This window comes from Cibotium barometz, chromosome 52 (genome assembly GCF_041138505.1).
Source record: "Cibotium barometz isolate CiBa-2024 chromosome 52, ASM4113850v1, whole genome shotgun sequence".
NCBI lineage: Eukaryota > Viridiplantae > Streptophyta > Polypodiopsida > Cyatheales > Cibotiaceae > Cibotium > Cibotium barometz.
The window spans coordinates 23,515,022-23,535,842 of NC_141097.1; the positions used below are offsets into that span (position 1 = coordinate 23,515,022).

The 20,821-nt window shown below is 40.0% G+C and overlaps 1 protein-coding gene across 1 annotated transcript in view; it reads right to left on the reverse strand.

The window, feature by feature from the left end:
• Nucleotides 1-11,795: 11,795 nt before the first annotated feature.
• Nucleotides 11,796-20,821, reverse strand: part of LOC147608974 (uncharacterized) — a 29,546-nt gene continuing 20,520 nt past the window's right edge. The window contains exon 4 of the mRNA XM_086788597.1: nucleotides 11,796-12,501. Coding sequence (XP_086644723.1) covers nucleotides 12,207-12,501 — 295 coding nt within the window. The 3' untranslated portion in view covers nucleotides 11,796-12,206. The remainder of the gene's footprint in view (nucleotides 12,502-20,821) is intronic.

A 20,821-nucleotide genomic window follows, 5' to 3' on the forward strand; every position in this document is an offset into this window, starting at 1 on the left:
CACCACGTGGAAGGCAGAACATTGGGAGAAGAAAGCAAAGAAGTTGGTGGAAAGGAACAAGTTATTGTAGAGCAGGAGTTGCAAGAGGCCACACCCACAAAAGAGTATGCATATATATTACTCTTCCTTTTCGTGTCAACTGTTACTCTATAGTGAATGATTATGTTGTAGTTCTGCTCATGTGTACATGCTAAGTAAGAGCTGAGTGAGGAAGGGAGTGATGCACATTCACTGCACTCAAGCCTACCCACGAGAGAGAAGTTAGAGCATTGGTGTTTGAACCCTGAAACCTTTGGCGGGAGTCTTCATGTCTCCCATGGCATTGCCTGACTAGTTTGCCACACCAGACTACTGTCTTGCCCTTTCGCTAATAGAAAATTAGCGAGAAATAGGTACACTATTTGAAAGTGCACACAAGATCTCGATGTGCATGGAGCCATATGGAATCTCCTCATCAAACACAATCTGCCTGCTCACCACCTCTACTAGCCATTAGAGGTGTGACATGAGGATGATCCCTGTGTAGGGGGCACAAATAGCATACAAATAGGTACTAGGGCATACTAATTGTTGGTGTGATGAGGAAAGTCGAACAGAGAGTGAGACGAGATTACGACATAATTAAAAAGAAACTAGCACACACACCTACACTAATAAGTACATGGGAGTTGTAAGAATTAAAAAGAGACTAGCACACACCTACACTAAGTACATGGGAGCTATAAGAATTACATCTTTCCTGAAGTGTTCTTTAGATTAATGTACAAGAGGCCTTTAAATAGCCTTACACACCTACACTAATAAGTACATGGGAGCTGTAAGAATTAAAAAGAGACTAGCACACACCTACACTAAGTACATGGGAGCTATAAGAATTACATCTTTCTTGAAGTGTTCTTTAGATTAATGTACAAGAGGCCTTTAAATAGCCTTACGCTACTACATAGAGATTCATGCACATGACAACTATTAGTTGCCATGTGTCCCACTGAGGTCTCCTTATAGGTGGCTATTTCTTTACACATTATTAGAGTTATGTTCACACCCTTACAAGTGTCTGGTTACCAATATCCTCTTTGTGATGGAAATCCTCTAGGGAGAGTTTTGTGTTTGCAATGACAATGAGAGAGAGAGAGAGAGAGAGAGAGAGAGAGAGAGAGGAGGAGGAGGAGGAGGAGGAGGAGGATAAAAACACTTTAAGGAGAGTTTGGTGTTTACATAGACAATCGATAAGAGGGAGAGATAGAGAGAGAAGATAGGAGAAGGGAGAGAGAGATAGTGCAAGGAGGAGAAATAGAGAGAGAAGAAGAAGAGGAGGATTATGCAAAGATAGATAGATAGATAGAGAGAGAGAGAGAGAGAGAGAGAGAGAGAGAGAGAGAGAGAGAGAGAGAGAGAGAGTGCAAGGAGGAGAGATTTTATGGTATTAGAGCTCCGATTTATATTAGATTCAAGGAGAGGTAAGAACAAATTACAATGATCTTTGTTGCTAGAAACTTTATGAAATATGACCTTGGTTATGTAAAAGGCTCCCACGCATTGGATGCTATCTTAAAACTAATAAAATGAAAGAGAAGAAGGAGGAAAAAAGAGGAGGAGCATGAAAAGGAAGTGGAAAGAAGAAGTAAAAAAGAAGAGATGGTGACAAAGGCCAACGAGAAGGTGAGTCTCCACTCTTGGCCCATTTCCATGCACCCCGCCTTGTCAAAATCCTTGCCTTGCCATGCTTGAGTTCAGGCATGGGTTAAGCACCTAATGCCATTTGATCACAAGAGCAAAGAACCTAAGGGATGTCTTTAAGAGAGGTTTGTGCCTCAAAAGGCAATTAATGTAATGGCATCCATGAATACATTATAAACTAGGGTAGTATTTCTTTGGACTCCAATATGCTTTCAAGTTACTAATTAGACACTTGATTGCTTTAAATGTGTAAGTAGATGAGAAGTATAGTGGAATCTACAAAATTTTAAAAACCATGATTAGGTTCCTATCATTTTCCAAGCAACGATCTTAATGTGGCAATATGATATTAAAGGGCCTAAAATTTTCTTATATATTTATGTTATGAAGAGGTTCATTTTGGATGTATGCCTTGAATTTTTTAATCTTTTTTCTCTAGGAATGAAATATATCCACATACACAAGCTCCAATTTCCTTTCTTATACATTTGAATAGAATCTCACCTTGATTTTGAAGACAAGCATAGTTTTTATACAAACTTAGAGGGGTAATAGGTTTCTCCAAGTCCGGACAATTTGCAGGCAATTCGTAAGGGCAAGATGCAAGTCATGGATTTACAAGATTTGTGGACTAAATAGAGGGTGCAATGTGCCACTAGAGCACACATATGCAAGTGAATTATCAAGTCTAACCCAAGACTAGTGGGCCATGCTTTTAAGATGTAATTGATCAGATTCATAGAAGACGGGTGAGTAGAAAACAAGTAGCTTGCACAAGTAATTCTATACGAGATTCCACCAATTTAAACTCTAATTCCCCTTTGTTTTGGTGGAGGAGGAAAATGTGTATTGAGGTTAGCAACCACCATGTTTGATCAAATCAGAGACATGGCTAAGTTGCAAAATAATTTATAATTAGAATTTAAACAAGTTTTTGATATACTTATATAAGTGAGCAAGTGTAAGGTAATCCAAAGCCTCCACTCAGTGCCAAAAACTAGGTTTTTTAAAGCATGTATACACTAAGAAAAAAATTTATACACTTCACTACACACAATTAACTTACAAAGATAATGAACGACACATTCTACAAGGCATGTAGCTCAGATAACTTATAGTTCTTACTTGCTTTTCTCTCTATAATAGTTATTTTTTGGGGGGATGCGAGAGGGGGTATTAAGTACACATGCCATAAGGGTAGAAGAGGATACCATTTCATTCAGAGAAGAATTGTACGACATCATACTCCTTAAGTGCACAACTCAAGGAGAAATTAAGTATTGAATGATGGAGATAAGATCTAATTGGTAGGCCAAAGATTAGCTCATGTAAAACGTAACAAAGTAGCACTCTACATTGAGGTATGCATGTTGGACCAATACATGCACACCTAGCATACATATACAGACATTCAAACCAAATATATTGGTTGTGCTATCTAGCTTGCTAGAAAAATTCATATCTCCCAGATTGTCAGCTCCAAGCCACAATAGATGCAAGCTATCCTAGCTCCCTTTCCTCTCGCCCTGTACAATAAATGCATGCTTAAGAGAACTACGGTTAGCCCACTATAGGTGAAAGCAGCACCAATGACTTGTTCCTTGACGATAAGTTAATAGTGATAACTTGGCGGCTTTTCTAGGTGATGGTGTCAAGTCCTTCATGGCATCATCTCTCACAAATGGTACTATTAGGATAAGTTAATAGTGATAAGTTGTTGGCTTTTCTAGGTGATGGTGTCAAGTTCTTTACTTTGTGATTATGTACTTTGTTAATCTCTTTTCTTTACCATAGCTCCACGATGTGAGTTGGTGGTTGCTTCTCTCTGCATTATGTGTGGGTAGTGGTCTACCCCATGACTAGTTACACCTTGTGACCATGAAGGTTATATATAATCACATAGTGCTCTTAATTGGCTACCATCTTTCTACTTTTTCTAGCCATCAACTTTCCTTATTCAGTGCTTTTACGATTGATCATAGCTCCTTTTTATGACTTTTTGTTTAATCATGAGGTGCGCGGCCCATGCTAGGCAGCGAGATCCTCTTACCGATGAGATGAAGAGTTAGATCCGGACGTTTGTAAAGCCCTACACCGATCCCAACCTAGTCCATTCAAGGGTTAAGGGGCGTTAGCAAAAACAGTGGAAAAATGGATTGAGGCAATGGAAGAGTACTTTGATGTAACCGGTTATAATGAGAGGAGCAAGATGGCTCTCACTAGATTAAAAATTGTGGAAACGGCCAAGGTCGCATGGAGGAACCATTGCGAGACAAACCGTCTCGACCGAAATACCCAGACCTGGTCGGATCTTAAAGCTTACCTCAGAAAGAGGTTCTGTCCTCCGGGCTTCCTGGAAACCAAAATGAATGAGTTCTTGGAGTTGAAGCAAGATAGCCGGACAATTGAAGAATACCATCAGGCATTTGCCCTTCTCCTCAAATATTCTCCACTTTTGGATGAAGACCAGCTGATGGCCAGATTCATTCGAGAAATGAATAAGTCATTGGACACTTTAGTGAAAAATGCCAAACCAGTCTCAATGGCAGAAGCTGTCAGAATGGCAAAAGACTTTGCCAAGGCATTTATTGTCAAGGTCCCGCCAAAGCCTGCACCCTCAAACTTTAAAAGGTTCCAAACCCCGAGAAGTGCTTCAAACTTTCCACTCCCAAAGAGGCAGCAAGGCCCAAGTCAAAATCAAGATGTTGGTAGATTCACAAGTGAAGGAAGACCTTTCCCTCAAAACACTGTCAGGAGCCCCACCTTTCTCAAGGACTCAGAGGGATGAGCTTAGAAGTGCGAACAGATGTTTTGGATGTCAGGGTTTCGGTCACCAGCTTAAAGACTGCCCGGCTCCTGCCATGTCAAGAGGACAGGGAAGTCAAGGACATAGAATGCAGAGACCAACCCCTTCCTATCAATCAAATCAGGGTCCGTCTCGTCAAAATCAGGGCAATCCCAAGAGGAATCCAGCTCAGCCATCTGCCTCTCTACAGAGTAATCTCAGAACTCCCTCCCAGAACTGGGGTAACCAAAGAGAAAGAGTTCCACCCCAGTCTGTTGGCCAAAGCAGTTACAATAACAGATGTAGTGGAAGAGGAAAGAGGTCAGATTTATGCCGCAATTGAAAACCAAGGGCCAAATCGTCAATTCTCTATCATCCATACTCCATCTGAGTATAAGGGTAAGTCATTCAAACTTTTGATTGATTCAGGCAGTACTCATTCATTTATTTTCCCTGGATGCTTGCGTAAGCTAGTCTTAGATCAGAAATCAGGGAAACCTATGCAAGTTGAATTGGCCAGTGGGAAGGTTCTTTTAACTAACCATGAGACAGAACATATTCAGTTTAATCTAGATGGGAATATAATTGACTATCAGTTCAGAGTTCTACCTTTGGGAGTTTTCGACGGGATCCTTGGAATATGGATTGGCTCCACCAAAATTAACCTGCCATTCAATGTCACAATGGAACCATTTCCTTCCATGACCTTCACGGAAACAAAGTTCAAGGAATAGAAATTTCAAAATCCCCAGGTCTACAATTAGTAAAAGCTTCTAAGTTATTGAAAGGACTTAGAAAGAAGCGGCTCATTTACGTTGTCAAAATGAACCCAGTAGACTCAAAGTTAAAGGCTAAAGAACCAAAATGGTTGAGTGAGTACGATGATTTATTCCCAGCAGAGCTAACAGAGATGCCTCCGATTTGGGAAGTAGATTATGTGATAGAATTGACCCCCGAAGCTCAGCATGTAGCCCAGCACACATACAGAATGCCACTCCCTGAAGCCATTGAACTCAAGGAACAGCTTAGGTAGCTGTTAGAAAAAGGGTTTGTAAGACCCAATGTTTCACCTTGGGGAGCGCCATCAATACTTGATATGGGCACTATGAATTTATAGTCATGCTGTTTGGATTGACAAATGCCCCAGCTACATTTGATCACCTAATGCAGGACATTCTCAGAGAATACTTGGATGATTTTGTTCTTGTTTTATTTGATGATATTCTGATTTACTCAAAGAATGCAGCTGACCATGAAGCTCACGTCCGAAAAGTTCTTGAGATTCTAAGGAAGCACCAACTCTTTGCAAAAAAGAGCAAATACACTTTCTCTGTCGACCATGTTGAATACTTGGGCTTCCTGGTATTCAAAGACGGAATTTCTCCAGATTCCACAAAAGTCCAGGCAGTCATAGATTGGCCTGAACCAAAGACAGTGAAAGAAGTCAGAGGATTCTTGGGATTAACTGGTTGGTATAGAAATTTTATACCTAAGTATGCTCTCATAGCTTCCCCCTGACTAATCTTCTCAAAAATAATACCATGTTTCAATGGTCTGCCAGGTGTCAGAACGCTTTTGATAAACTGAAGACCGCCTAAGTAACCAATCCTATTCTGAAATTGCCAGATTTCTCTCTACCCTTTGAGGTAGTAACTGATGCCAGTGGTTTTGTCCTGGGAGGTGCACTCATGCAGGAAGGTCATGCAGTGGCCTATGAATCCTAAAAACTCAGAACGTATGAGAGAAATTATGCTATCCACGACCTGGAGCTTGGTCGAGATGTCCAGACAGATGCTTGACGATATGGAGTAGCAGATGCAGTTAATCCGCAAAGATTTAAAAGCTGTCTAGGATAGACAGAAGCAATATGCAGATAAGAAGAGGTCAGACAGAAAATTCGGAGAAGCAGATATGGTCTTCATTCGAGTATGCCCCAAAAGAAGTTCTCTATCTCTTGGGAAGTACAAGAAGTTATCCCCCAGATACTGTGGGCCATATCTAATTACAAAGAAAGTAGGTGACTTTGCCTATGAACTTCTTCTGCCTCCTCATCTCAATGTACATAATGTATTTCATGTCAGCCTACTTAAGAAGTATGTACCGAGCCCGAATCATGTGCTTAATAATGAACTCTTAACTTCTTCAACCCAAGGGCTGATGGAACTCTAACCTGAAGAAATCCTTGATGTTCGAGAGAAGGTTCTCAGGAACAGAGTTCTAAGAGAATTATTAGTCAAATGGAAGTTTTACCCTTTTGAAAGACGCCACCTAGGAGAAAGAAGCCGAACTGATGCGGGATTACCCCTAGTTTGCGAGATGAGGACATCTCGCGTTTTTCAAGTGGGAGAGAATGTAAGATTCCTCCCCAACCCCTCAAGATGTCTAATTTCTTCCCCTGTAAAATCAATCCCCTTTTCAAAATAATAAAAGATCTTGTTTCTACCTAGAGAGAGAAAATATTCTAGAGAGAGATAACTCAATTTTTAGATATCTTTGGATGAAAAAATATCCTTTCTTATTAAAATAAATTTTCCCGAAACAGAAGTTTAAAAAGAATTTCCTAAGGTGCATTAGAAATAAATTATAATCTGCTCAAGAGACCTTAGTTTAAGAGTCCAGATTTTCTGAAAAATTTGGATTAAGGTTCTGAGGGACCAATCATATTAATCCAAATGTAGGGAGGAGATAAATTGAAGAAATAAAGAAAAATCCCCCAAAAATGAGTAAATACTCACATAAGATGAAGAGTGGACTAAGGACCAAAGGAAACATTAAAAATGATTTTTTGACACCTCAGAGTGGGGATTTCCCCTCATGAAGGAGGTGCCTTTTTTCTCATCATTGCTTCCCATTTTAATATAATAATAAAAGATATTTCATCTCTCCTCTCTCCTATTTCAAGCTGAACTGACCCAAAAATGGTTAAAAATTGACCAACTTGATCTGGAAAATTCTAGAATCAATTTGCTTGGTTTGAGGCTCACTTTTTCCTATAAATAGAAGCCTCCCCCTTTGTAAAAGCTTAATAGTGTTTATGCATTGTTACTCTACTCCTACCCCCAGAGCCAAATACATTGAATTCACTTGATAATTCAATTGTTTTTGACTAAATCCTCTACAAAGAAATTGGCAGCCACTCTTGATCCAAACAAGAGTAGAACCCTCAATCCCTCAAGCCAAAGGAAAGCCAAATACATTGAATTCACTTGATAATTCAATTGTTTTTGACTAAATCTTCTACAAAGAAATTGGCGGCCACTCTTGATCCAAACAAGAGTAGAACCCTCAATCCCTTAAGCCAAAGGAAAGCTCACAAAACTCCATGCAAGCTAAAAATTCTACTTTTTAAATTCAAATCTATGGTTTTCTGATTTCTTTGCTTTTTTTAGTTGATCTTGATGTTATGCCTTGATGAAAAGGCCACCCCCTTCTCTTCCTTAAGAATTCAGCCCTTCTTTAATCTAGATTGAGTAATAAATAAATTGATTAAACTTTTCTTATTGTTTACACTCTAGAAAGTAAAAATTGAGTAAATTAGAGTACTTTACTTCAAATTGGGATTAATTTTAAATTGATTTTAGAATCTAAAAATTAAGAAATAGTCAGCCATACAAAGGAGGTTATGGCAAATTTTTCTTGAATTTTGTGGAAAATAAAGTTTATTTTTATGTTATTCTAAAAGAGTAATCTCCACCATTTGTGCTATCTAAAAGAAATATTTTTATATACTCCATGTACATATTCACCTATGAATATGCATGGATATCATTGATGTTAATTATTGAAATTAATTTCTATGCATAGAAAGATGCATATTGGAAATTCTTTTATTATATAAAAGTGTTGTTTTTATTGAATTTAAATTCTAAGCATAGAAAGATGTAGAATAGAAATTTTTTATTATAAAAGTGTTATTTTCATTGAATTTAATTTATTTTTTATTATAAAAGTGTTATTTTCAATTAATTCAATTTCTATGCATGGAAAGATGCATAATAGAGATTTTTTATGATAAAAGTGTTATTTTCATTGAATTTAATTTCTATGCATAAAAAGATGCATAAAGAAATTCTTTTTATTTTAAAAGTGTTATTCTTATTAAATTGATTTTATGCATTTATAGATGCATAAAAGGATTTTCTTTTATATAAAAGTGTTATTTCCATTGAAGTTGGATTTTATGCATAAATAGATGCATAAAGAATTTTTATATCAAAATTAGATTTCTCTTTAATTCTATGTTTAATTTCTATGAGTATTTGATAAGTGAATAAGTAAATACTCTGAGAGAGGAATTTCTATTGTTTCATATTCACTCGGATTGTAAAGCGAATAAGTAAATACTCTGAGAGAGGAATTTCTATTGTTTCATATTCACTCGGATTGTAAAGCAAAAATTCAAAAAATCTATCAAAGTCGGAATTTCAGATAAAGGATTAATATATTTCTTATTAGAATTCGTGATTAATTTAGAAATCAGTTAAATGAATATTCAATGAATGAAATTCAGTAAAATAGTAACTGAAATATCACCCCCTTTTAGAGAAAGATAGTTCAGGAAGAACCTTATCAGACTCGAACCCAGAGTCAGACTATGACCGAGACCAAACTCTTTCATCAGTTTTGAGGAAAGAGATGTGATCAGTTCAGGAAAATACACTCAAATCTCCCACCAAATCTGAAACTAAGTTAAGACCCTTCGAATTGATATGAGGATCAAGGTTACATAATTCGTGGAATTCTGTTTTGAAATTTAGTATTATGATTATGAAGTTTTGGGAATACTGATTTAAGATATACTCAAATAACAAAAACAACTCTAACTTCGAAGAAGACCTTCTACAGATCAAGTCAACACATGCTTATATACAAGCCTTCTTCCAAGTGGAAACCTTTTGCATATGTAATTTAAAGCTATTCTGGGCACTTTAGCCACTAGTGGAAGTTTGGGCAATCCTCCAACAGCTAGTTTTTGTAGGGGGGTAACGCCACACACACACATGCATTTGGTTTTCCAACTTAGAATCATGCATGAATTCACCCATATATTAAAAAGTGTCAAACCTCTAGCCATTCTAGCAAACCTCTAGCCATTCTAGCATAACTAAGAACCTTTTTTGGCATGCCAAAGTACCCTTGCTATACAAAGGTTTTGTACTTTAAGCTCGAAAATCTTGAAGTTCTCCTAACTAGATTTTTGAAGGCCCAAATAAGCTTTGATCAAGGCACGACTAGATATAGAAGTCGCCACAGTCAAAGACTAAGCGAACATCAAATCATGGCTAAATTAGGATACAATATGAGGGGTGAACCTAATTCTAGCACCTTACTTGAACTCTAGTCAGATATGCATTTTTTATTTTCCCACCTGGAAAATTGGGGCAGTGAATAAGGTCGAATTGACATGGGGTAGGATATGAAGTTGATTAAGGCCTCTACTTAGAGTCTACCACATCTTCTCACCGATGTCAACAGTGATCATTTCTGTGGGGTAGTGGAAGAAGCCCCAAACACTAGTCAAATAGCCCAGAATCCACCACCTCCCAATTTCCTCACTAGCCTTTTTAAAGGGAAAATCATCTTAGATGCAAACAAGATAATTGTTTTTTTAACATGGCCCACAAGCATGCCAAGTTTCAACTCAATTTGGCAATGGTGTGGGCGAGGTCCACATAAAGTACTATGTGGAGCTCAAGCACAAGAAGAATGTAGGGGACAGGGTGAGCTTGAGCTCCTTACAAGTAAAAAAATACACACAGGTATAGACAAGCTCACAAGAGAGATGGATGGTTGAATTTTCTTCTATTCTCTACTCTTCTCTACAGTCATAACATAAAGATAAAAGAGTATATACTAAAAGGAAAAGTACTCTATAAAACATACAAGGTCTTGGTCCGTAATGTGAAATCGACTACATGAGCTAGCACCGTAACTACTAGTGAGCCAAAGTGGTTGTTTCACAGCTTGTAAACCACTAGTGACATCACCCATAATCTCAACAACCATGCTAGTGGTTGCAAAGATATACAGTCCATAATAGAAGTATCTTTTTGAAGAAAAAAAGGTGTGCACGTAGGTGCATGCATATGCTCATTTTTGCGCTCTCTTTTACTTTGGAAATACTCATCGAATGTGTGACCAAACACAGGGAATAACCACTCGTTGTAGACAAAATGACCCTGCCTAGAATTATCCTCAGCCAATATTGAAACCCATAAAAACCATGCTCTAAAAATGAGCATACAAACTTCTTTGTGTGGAGAATCATGCCATTCAAAGCCAATATTGAAACCCATGCAAGCTACCAACATCATGCAATCATGTGAAGTGATCAACTTTTGACTTTGAAACACATTTATGCTTCATATCTTCTCAGTCAAGAATTAATTCAGCCTAGCCAATCCTCTTTCCAAGGTACTCGTACCTATCATGTTTACTTGCTCTTTTCCATTCAATTATATATTTTGTATTCATCCTCTTCAATATTTTCTACAGGATACTACTTTTCAGCCTATTTACATATTTTGAAAGATACAATGTACCACTACAACTACATAAGCAAACATGCAAACTAGTCTGTACCTTGTCATACTATATGTCAATGGATCTTTTGAAAGCACTACCAAAGCATGAACCACCAATTTGATCATCCCTCCATTGACCTTTTATGGCCTGTAGCTTAGGTAGGGAATGTGAGGTGGCAAACCTCTTTGTGTTTGGTAAGCACATACATTTCCCATTCAGAAACATGGCTTTGCACGAGCACACAATTGTTGATTGTGTTATGTTGATTGCATGCCTTTCTCCTTTGGGAAAATGTATGCCTAGTGGATTTAGCCTAGTGTAGAATGGCACAAGAGCAGCACAGACTGCAGCACAACAAAGGATGCCTAAGCGATTATGATGAGATATTATGTGTTTGCAATGGAAAAACAAAAGAGAAACCTGCACAACCCTCTAATAAACATGTTAGACAGTAGAACCCTTCAGCTGTGCCATGTGTTTGCAATGGGAAAACAAAGAGAAACCTGCACAACCCTGTAATGAACATGTTAAGACAGTAGAATGATAATGTGGATAGTGGCCTCTCCAGGATTTATACAGTCTAAGAACTGGGCATTTCCAGTTTATATAATGTGTGTTGTATGTATTGTTCTTAACGTGTCAATTGTTATCTATGTATTGTCATATCAACTTTCTATTTATTTATCCCAACCTACAATTTTAATCAGTGGGGTCACACAATCAATGCTACTGATTAAAATTTAGTACCACAGTGTAATTAGCTTTATTGCTTGTGGGATCACACAATCAATGCTACTGATTAAAATTTAGTAGCATAGTGTAACAAACTTTATTGCTTCTTGGTACCACACAATCAATGCTTCCAGCAGACAATGCAAGTGTGTAGAGAGAAACGTCACCACACCACAAATAAACAAAGCATGAATGAAATGTATCCTTATCCATCTCAAATGCATAAATAGGTTATAAATCTCAGCCCACTTACTGTCCTTGTGATTGCATGGCTAGCAGAGCCTGGAATTCATTGAACCAAGGCATCACCAAGAGGAGGACGGATTTTGTTCTTTCGTCTTAACAAGCCACATTGTTATGACACAATCTCTTTAAAGCTTCAATCAAATCGAATGTTACAATCTTAAATAATCTAATGTCACAACCTCGTGGAACAATCTCTTTTGATCATCATGTGATTCAAGACCTTGAACCAGGGTATAGGTCAGGCAGACGTACTCAGCTTCTTTTTGGGCTTCAGAATTAAATCATCATCTGAGTCACCACCCAAGTCGAACTTCCTTTTCACTTTTGACGATTGTTTACTATCACCATTTGAGGTGGAACTCTTTTTCTCAGGAATCGTGACAATCTTCTTTGGTATCACCTTCTCAGATTTCAACATAACACCTTTGGATGCTTTGGCAGGAGAGCCCATCTTTTGATTGAGTTGAGTCCTTTTCTTCCTTTCCAACGCCTTTTTTGCAGCATCAGGTGCTAGAAGACCATGCTCCATCATCCTGCACAGGAGAGACAAGATTAAGATCCAAGCTGCAAATAAGAAATATAACATATGACGGTGCTGTGGAGACCAATACACATATTTTAAATGAGCTCCAATTCCTGACTTAGGGATCCCACCAATGCGATTCCCCCCGGTCTCACTACACCCTACCCAAGGGTCTGTTCTCCCAAGGAGTCAGGCAACAAGAGGTAACCTTCTCTACTGAGACATGTGATCCTACTACACCTTACCCATGTCAAAATATGGTAATGGAGGGGAAGCATAGTTTGTGCAAGTTGTATGGTTGTTTGTGAAAGACGATTTATCTTTCAATAGGTGGAGGTTCAAGAAGAATCCATGCTCATTTAGGGGTGGAGACAAACAAGTGGAGGTGGAGAGATTTAGAGAAGTATGGATATATTCAAGGAGCTTACATTATCTTTTGCCTATATAGGGCACCTTGCTAACGGAAAAAAGAGTCTTGTATTCTTGATTTTATTGTCTATCATTGTGCTTCCTCGGTTTTCTCCTTTACATGGATTGGTTATGAGTAGTCCTCCAAAGCGTAGCTAGATTCTTGGCTTTCTGGTTTCCTGATTCGTATTCGTATCAAAGTCCCTTTCCATGGGCATCCTTGTCTTGCTTCTTTGAAAAATGTGTTTCAAAAGAGGATTAGTGGGTTTTAGACTTTAGTACATTTACATCTCTTCTACGATTGGATTTTGAATTCCAGTGATAGATATAGGCAGAGTCATTGTAACTAGGGTGAACATAATGTTGTGGAAAGAGAGAGCTCTTCATAGACAATAGCCTCCAGTCCTCTACATCACCTTTAACACAACAGCAGTCCCCAGTGCAGCTTGATCACAATGTCTCCTTTGTGGGCGCTGCATGGCATTACTCTCTTGTTTGTGTGAGCTGTGTCTCAACTGTAATGACAGCAATCATCCTTTACAAGGCACAGCAAGTGACCTCTCTCGTCCAGCCTTTGGACATCTTATTGCCATTTTCCAATCTCCTACCAGTTCAATGAGGTAGGGTTTTTGCGCAAGATTGAGCAGCAAGTTAAGCAAGGCAGCATGCTTCATTAATCACAACCAATCAATTGTAAGCGTTTTCTTTAAAAGCAATCAGATCTTTATGATGCTCACAGTATGTCAGGTGTGGCCTTATCTTGCTTGCCCATTGTCTCCGAGCACATGCCTAAACTCTACATGAATGATTGTTAGCCCCTTGCCCTCTATTTTTAGTGTATTATGGGGTAGCTGGCTAAAAGTTTAGGGTTGCCTGGCTGCCAACTCTAACTTATTAATAATATTGTTCAAATATAATAAAAGTTTCCACACTTGGTTGCTCATTGAGCGTCTGCATGAAATGGTTGAAAGGTTCCAAAATTGACAAACACTCAGCCACGAACACGCCCTCTCAACTGGCTTAACAGTAGAGACATGTCCACATCACACCGTCAGAAGGTTGCATGTGAGTGCCCATCCATAAAGCAAGAAATCCAACAGACCCAAACAACTAAAGGATCATCTTAATAGGCCACACGATGGCCAAGATTTATGGGGCAATATTGGAGGCCGAGATTAGCATTTTGGATAAGAGACAGGAATAGAGAGCCATATGTTAGGCCAGCTTTAGGAGAAAATATTGTTCTCTAGATCTTATCTTTATGAAAAGAGCCATTATTGAGGAGGCGAGGGCATGGAAGCAACAAGTATATTGCAGATTTCTAGAAGAGTTTTGAATGTGTCCCTGAGTACCAACTAGAGGTTCAGGAGTGGGGAGGTTTTAGGAGTTTTTAAAGGCTTGGGCTATTTATGGCACCTGACTTGGAAATCTAGTCCACGTGGAACAGCAAAGTAAGTCAATCTTGTACTCATTCTCTTGCAAGAAATAAAGAAAATACACCTATGAGGTCGGGGCCATTGGGAGGGTGGATTGGTACCCAATATGATGTTCATGTGTACTTCTCTCAACCCTAAACTTTGCAGTTCAGTTTTCTAAGAGCGTTAAGCATCATTATCTTATCATTAAAACACTTCCCCAAGCAAGTGCATATTACATTGGTATCATAGCCCAAGGTAGTTCCCAAGAAGAGTGCTCAAGATGGATTATGAAGGTGAGGAGTCAAAAGTTTCTTGCGAAGACATGGTTCCCGAGGATGAGTTGCCAAGCCTACAAATCGAGACCACAGCAAGGAATTTGTCAATATAGAGAACTCCAGACAAGAAGACAAAAGGAAGGAATCTGTTTGTACAGAGGGCTCCAAACATGATGTAGATCATTCCAAATCTAGTTTGGAGGATGAGATCCGCCGGCAATTCCCAAGGAGGTAGTGGCTGAGAGATCATGTTAGAGGTTGAGCCCGTAGCGGATTGACACCAGGTTGGAGCACACGAGAATCATGTGCACCCTTGCTCCAAGTTACACAGGAGGGGACGTCATGTGCACACCTTCCAGCAATGTGACATGGACATGTCAAGAACCAATTCCCAAGGAGACAATGCTCAAGATGGATTATGAAGGTGAGGAGTCAAAAGCTTCTCACAAAGACACAATGGCCAAGGATGAGTTACCGAGCCTACACACTACACTGACTACAACTAGGAATTTGTCAATATAGAGGCCTCTAGACAAGAAGAGAAAAGGGAGGAATATGTTGGTGCAGAGGAATCCAAACATGGCGTGGATCTCTCCAAATGCAGTTTGGAGGAGCGTGAGATCAGCCTGCACTTCCCTATGGAGGTAGTGGCAGAGACATCATGTTGGAGGTTGAGCCCATAGGTAGATCGACACCAGGTTGGAGCACAGGAGCATTCATGTGCACCCCTGTTCCATGTGTCACCATTTTGGATTAGTCCTCGATTATCTTTGTAATAATTTTTATTTTGTTAATTAAAGTAATTTGTGGCCAATTTGTTATGGATATGTTTACACTAGTAGACCGAAGATCCTCATATACAGCTTTAATAGGGCCCTGATGACATTGGTAGTGTTGAATTGAGAATGGTTGAAATGTAACATGGGAGCCTGCAGAAGCGTGTTTATGAATTGATTGATTGCGATTAGCACCTAATCAAAGCCTTAAACCCATGCACAACCTATGCACAATCTACTCTTTCTTCATGCTCAATACACAATAGAGAGAGATGGCCTAATCTACGATGTATTACTAAGATGAAGTATACAATGTTGAATAGATATACTCTATGGTAGCACTGCTCCTGACTCTCAATAACTCAATGATGACTGACTGATTAATGAATGAACATGACTAAGGCCTAGACTCCTATTTATACTATTGTCTAATGTTTTGAGTTGGCTATCAACTCTACCAACCCTAATAATAATGTCCAACTAAGTGTGTTCACACAATAACCCAAACCTCTATCCACACTGGGCTACTCATTGGGAGCCTGGACAATATTACAATGATTTGGCACAACAGCTATTGGTGGACTCACTCACACACAGCAAATTGCAATGCATCCTGCAGATTAGGGTTAGGTGCAGGAAGAAGAAGCTCACACAGAAATGAGAGAGAGAGAGAGGGAGCCAAAACACCAAATGTGTGGTAACCACAAAATGCAAGTCAACCCTTGCATGTGTGTCACATCCATATAATATAGAAGTACCAAAGTTAGATGGATAGAGTGTCCTTTCACACGATATCCAAGGGGAAAAACCACATGGGAAAAAGTGCCCTTGGTTCAACTTTGAGATCTGAAATTTGTGCTTTGCTAGTCCCTGTTATGAGCATGTCATTACATACAAGATGACTGTGAGAATATCAACACCGGTTTTCTTCACATACAATGTGCTTTCAGCTCGACTATTCACATAACCTTGGCTGGTTAGATGAGCATGTATTTTATCATACCAAGCTCTTGGAGCTTGTTTTAACCCATACAATGCTTTGTGTAACCTGCATACTGTATGTTCCTCACCAGGAACTACAAAACCAATGGGCTGATTTACATATACTTCCTCCTATAAATCCCCATTTAAGAATGCAATTTTGATGTCCAATTGATGCACTTTCCATCCTTTATGTGCAGCCAATGCAATCAGTGATCTTATTGTAGTCATTCTCAAAGTAGGAGCAAAAGTCTCCTCATAATCTATTCCCTTTTTCTGAGAGTAGCCTTTAGCCACAAGTCTTGCTTTGTACCTGTCAATAGTACCATCAGACTTCCTTTTGACCTTGTACACCCACTTTGTTCCAATGACATGCTTGCCTTTCAGCAAGTCCACAAGATCCCAAATATTGTTCTTCATGATAGAAGAGATTTCATCTTGCATGGCTTGCACCCAGTGCTCATTCTCATGTGCTTCTTCATAAGAAGAAGGCTCTTCTGAATCAAAGAGACCACCCATGGCTAATGCAGACTTCCCATGATGCATATTCAATGCATGGCTAGAACTAGCCCTCATTCTACCTGTGAGTGGAGCTACAAGTTTGCTTTCTTGCAAAGTTTTCAGCAACCATCTTGGCACCGACTTGGCTGTGTCTATGGCTGTTTGCTCTTCCCTGACAAGATCTTCTACTTCCTCCATAGAAGGGGGCTGAATCGCTGGCTGTTCCACATGTTCTACATGAGGATTTTCTTGTGTAGGGGCTGGCTGATCTGAATCCCCCCTAATTGCAATGGGTAATAGCCCATCAAACATGTCCTAAATGCCTATATCATGACTTTATACAAGCTATACATGGGCTGTACTGAATTTTCAGCAAATACCACATCTCTACTGACAAAAATCCCGCGTGTTGTTGGATTATAAAGACGGTATCCTTTGCTCTCATTGCTGTAGCCCACAAAAATGCATTTCATTGCTTTATCATCTAGCTTTGTTCGGAGTTGTTTTGGCACATGTGCATATGCCAAACACCCAAATGTACGCATATAATCCAGTTTTGGCTTTCGGCTATACCAAGCCTCAAATGGTGTTATGGTTTTCAAAGGTTTTGTTGGGACACCTGTTCAGCACGTGAGTGGCACACATTATAGCTTCCATCCAAAAATTGTGAGGCAACTTTTGTGCTTTCACCATGCATCTTGCCATCTCCATGAGAGATCTGTTTTTCCTCTCAGCTACACCATTCTACTGCGATGTACAAGGCACAGTACATTGGTAATCCTTGAATGCATTTGACATGTATTCTCCACCTCTATCTGAGCAGAGTGTTTGGACTTTATATCCACACATATTTTCAGCCATTGCTACAAAGTGTCAAAAGCATGTAAACACCTCCGCTTTCGCTTTCAAGGGGTAAACCCAAGCAAACCTAGAGTAGTCATCAATGAATGTGACGAAATAAAGATGCCCCCCTATGGATGGTGTCCGCATTGGACCACATACATCACTGTGTATGAGCTGTAATTTACTTTCAGCTCTAGCAAATCCATCCTTCGGGAATGGTTTTCGATGCATCTTTCCCAAAATACACCTCACATACATGTCTTGTTGGAGACTCACGAGGTGGCATATTATCAACCATATGATGCTTCTACAAAAGCATCAAACTCCGAAAATTTACATGCCCAAAACGAGCATGCCATAGCTTTGCATCATGCATAGCAGGAGTGTGGGCAGCCACTGTATTTGCATCATAAGTAGGCTTGTCATAGCTGACCAACTTATACAAGCCTTTGTATCGTGTTCCAAAAACGACTATTTCATAACCCTTTGATGGGTCTTTTACCAAACACTTCCCATCTTCACATTCAACCTTTAAACCTTGGTCGTTTATGACTGAGACAGAGAGCAAATTTTTCTTTATCCCTGGAACATACAACACATTTGTCATACATATATCGGCACCATTGGCTGCAACAAGTATGACATTGCCAATTCCCTTTACTGGATATATGGTATGATCTACACATGATACAGTGCGCCCATTTGAAGCATAAACCAAGTGCTGAAATACATCTTTGCATGAAGTGATGTGGCTCGAAGCACCACTATCAAAATACCATGATACATCCTGTCTGTCAAATGCAATGCAAGACATATCATTGTCTGAAGCACTTGGTGTGTCACTAGTGCATGTGACCAAAAAAGTGTACTCTTCCTGAATTACATTAGCCGATTGCTGTGCTTTGTCATCTGAAGAGTCCTCTACTGCATTGCCTGCATCTTTCTTTTTCTCTTTTGCAATCTGCTTTCTCCATTCATTGATGTAGTGGCCAGGCTTATGGAAGTAGTGACATTTGTCCTTCTTTTTAGGCTTGTTTGCATCCCCTTTGTCAGACTTTTCACCACCAGAAGAGGGCTCTCCATGATCAGCCTTACTAGATTGTTGTCCCCCATGCTTAAAGCTCTTTGCTTTACCCTTATCCTTGGCTGTAAATGCCTTGTCTCCACCACGGTTGCTAGATAGGTTTGCTCTTGTTTTCTCTTCCGACAAAAGTAAACCCACCAGCTCTTCAAAAGTGGCGGGACCACCACCTCCTCTCATAGAGAGGTTGAGAGAGGTGTGAAAGACCAAGTAGGAAGGTGGTAAAGAATGAAGAGTGTTGGTGACCAGCTGTCTGTCTGGGATAACCTCATCAATGTTGAGCAATTGTTCCTACAAATCTTTCACTTTGGTGAGATGATCTGACATGGAGTCACCCTCATCCATAGAAAGAAGATCCAATTGCCTCTTCAAGAGGCAACTCTTGCCTCGTTGCGTACCTGATACATTGCTTCCAATGTGTCCCATGCAAGCTTCGATATCTTGCAAGACCGAATGTGTGGAATAATAGTCCTTTTCACTGAAAGGACTATCAAGGACATTGCCTGTGCATCCCTAGAGTCCCATCTCTTCTGCTCGCGTGGGAGCAGGTTCTACCTCAAGAGCTCTTTGAGCACCTCCCCTTTGAGGCGTTGGCTGGCTGTATGGTAAGCGGGCATGTCTATGCCCCAAAGCCCTTTGGCCACTAGCAAATTACGGATCATGAAACTCTAGGGGGAGTAGTTTGATCCATCCAATTTGTCCTCCTAGGTGAGCACACCAAATATATCTGTAGCATTTTGAGCCATGTCAACAAAATACACCTGCAGGCTCCTGCTACTTAACTTGGCGCACGGGTGCAAATGATGCTCCACCGCTCCAACTGGGTATGGATCATCTCGTGAACACACCGGTACGAGTAGCACTAGACTTGCTATCTCCAATGATGTCTGTGCTACTACCTCTGCAGGGAGAACTAGCCCCTTTGCCTCTAGATGCTCAGCTAGCATGGTACACACCATTGTGGAGTCTCTCATGTCATCCTCCTCGATGGATTTGGAGAGAAAAGTCTGGAACTCACTCGATGACTCCTCTTTGTCCCTGGAAAGTACAATGGACTCTTGGAAGGGTTTCCCTCCATCTGTTTGGAACACCTCGACGCCTAGTAGCGTTTGCTCCTTGGCTCATCCTCCAGAATCTGCTCCTTAATTGGGAGCTCAGTTACCGATACCACTTCCTCTCTTGAATGCTTTCTTACATCCTCAGACACTCCCTCATGTTGCGCTTCATCTATGGATGGACTTAGCACTATATGTGCTACCTTTCTTGCTTGGATCTCTTGTTGGCAAGTTGCCAAGTCGCTAGATAATCTCCTCACCCCCTCTATCCTATATGGTTCCACTATGCTCTTGTAGAGATTCATGTTGGTGGACCATGTTTTCTCCCAAGAAACCAAAGAGCTCTCTGACATCTGACAAAACTCCATGTTCTACACATGTACCTGTTCGCATATGTATGTGAAGAAAAGAAAACACACCTTTGTGGTCAAGGACTAGGCGAAGATTCATCCTTGTGCAACGAAGGAAGGGTGGGACTACCCAATTGGCTTGGGCAGGGAAGCTGCATATACTCAGGTATAAAACGCTACCCTATCTTCCACCTCCATGCACAAACTGGCCGACCTGTAGCACCCTCTTGGAGGCCCCCATCTGCTGCATTTTGCAACCGTGGATGGCTGCCTACTGTAGGCTGTCCTACAGCCTGAATAGGGCTTCCTGCAGCTTGAATGAGGGCTGTGTTTTTGCTGAATCTAGCTAATGGCGAAAGGGGGAGATGAGAGGGAGAGCTATGGGGGCTTACACAAGTACATGGCTATGGCGGGAGAACTATGGGGGCTTACACAGGTACATAGCTATGGCATTGAAGTAAAGGGGGAGAGAGAGAAGAGAGAGAGAGACATGGGGCACAAATGTAGAGAAAGACCTTCAGGACTGGAAATGATGTAATAGTTGATTGATTTTTTTTTAATGAAGTACATGCACCTTTATAAGTACAAAGGTTGCCGGAATGACATTACTGCTTATGTCAAACACAAATACTATCTAGATAT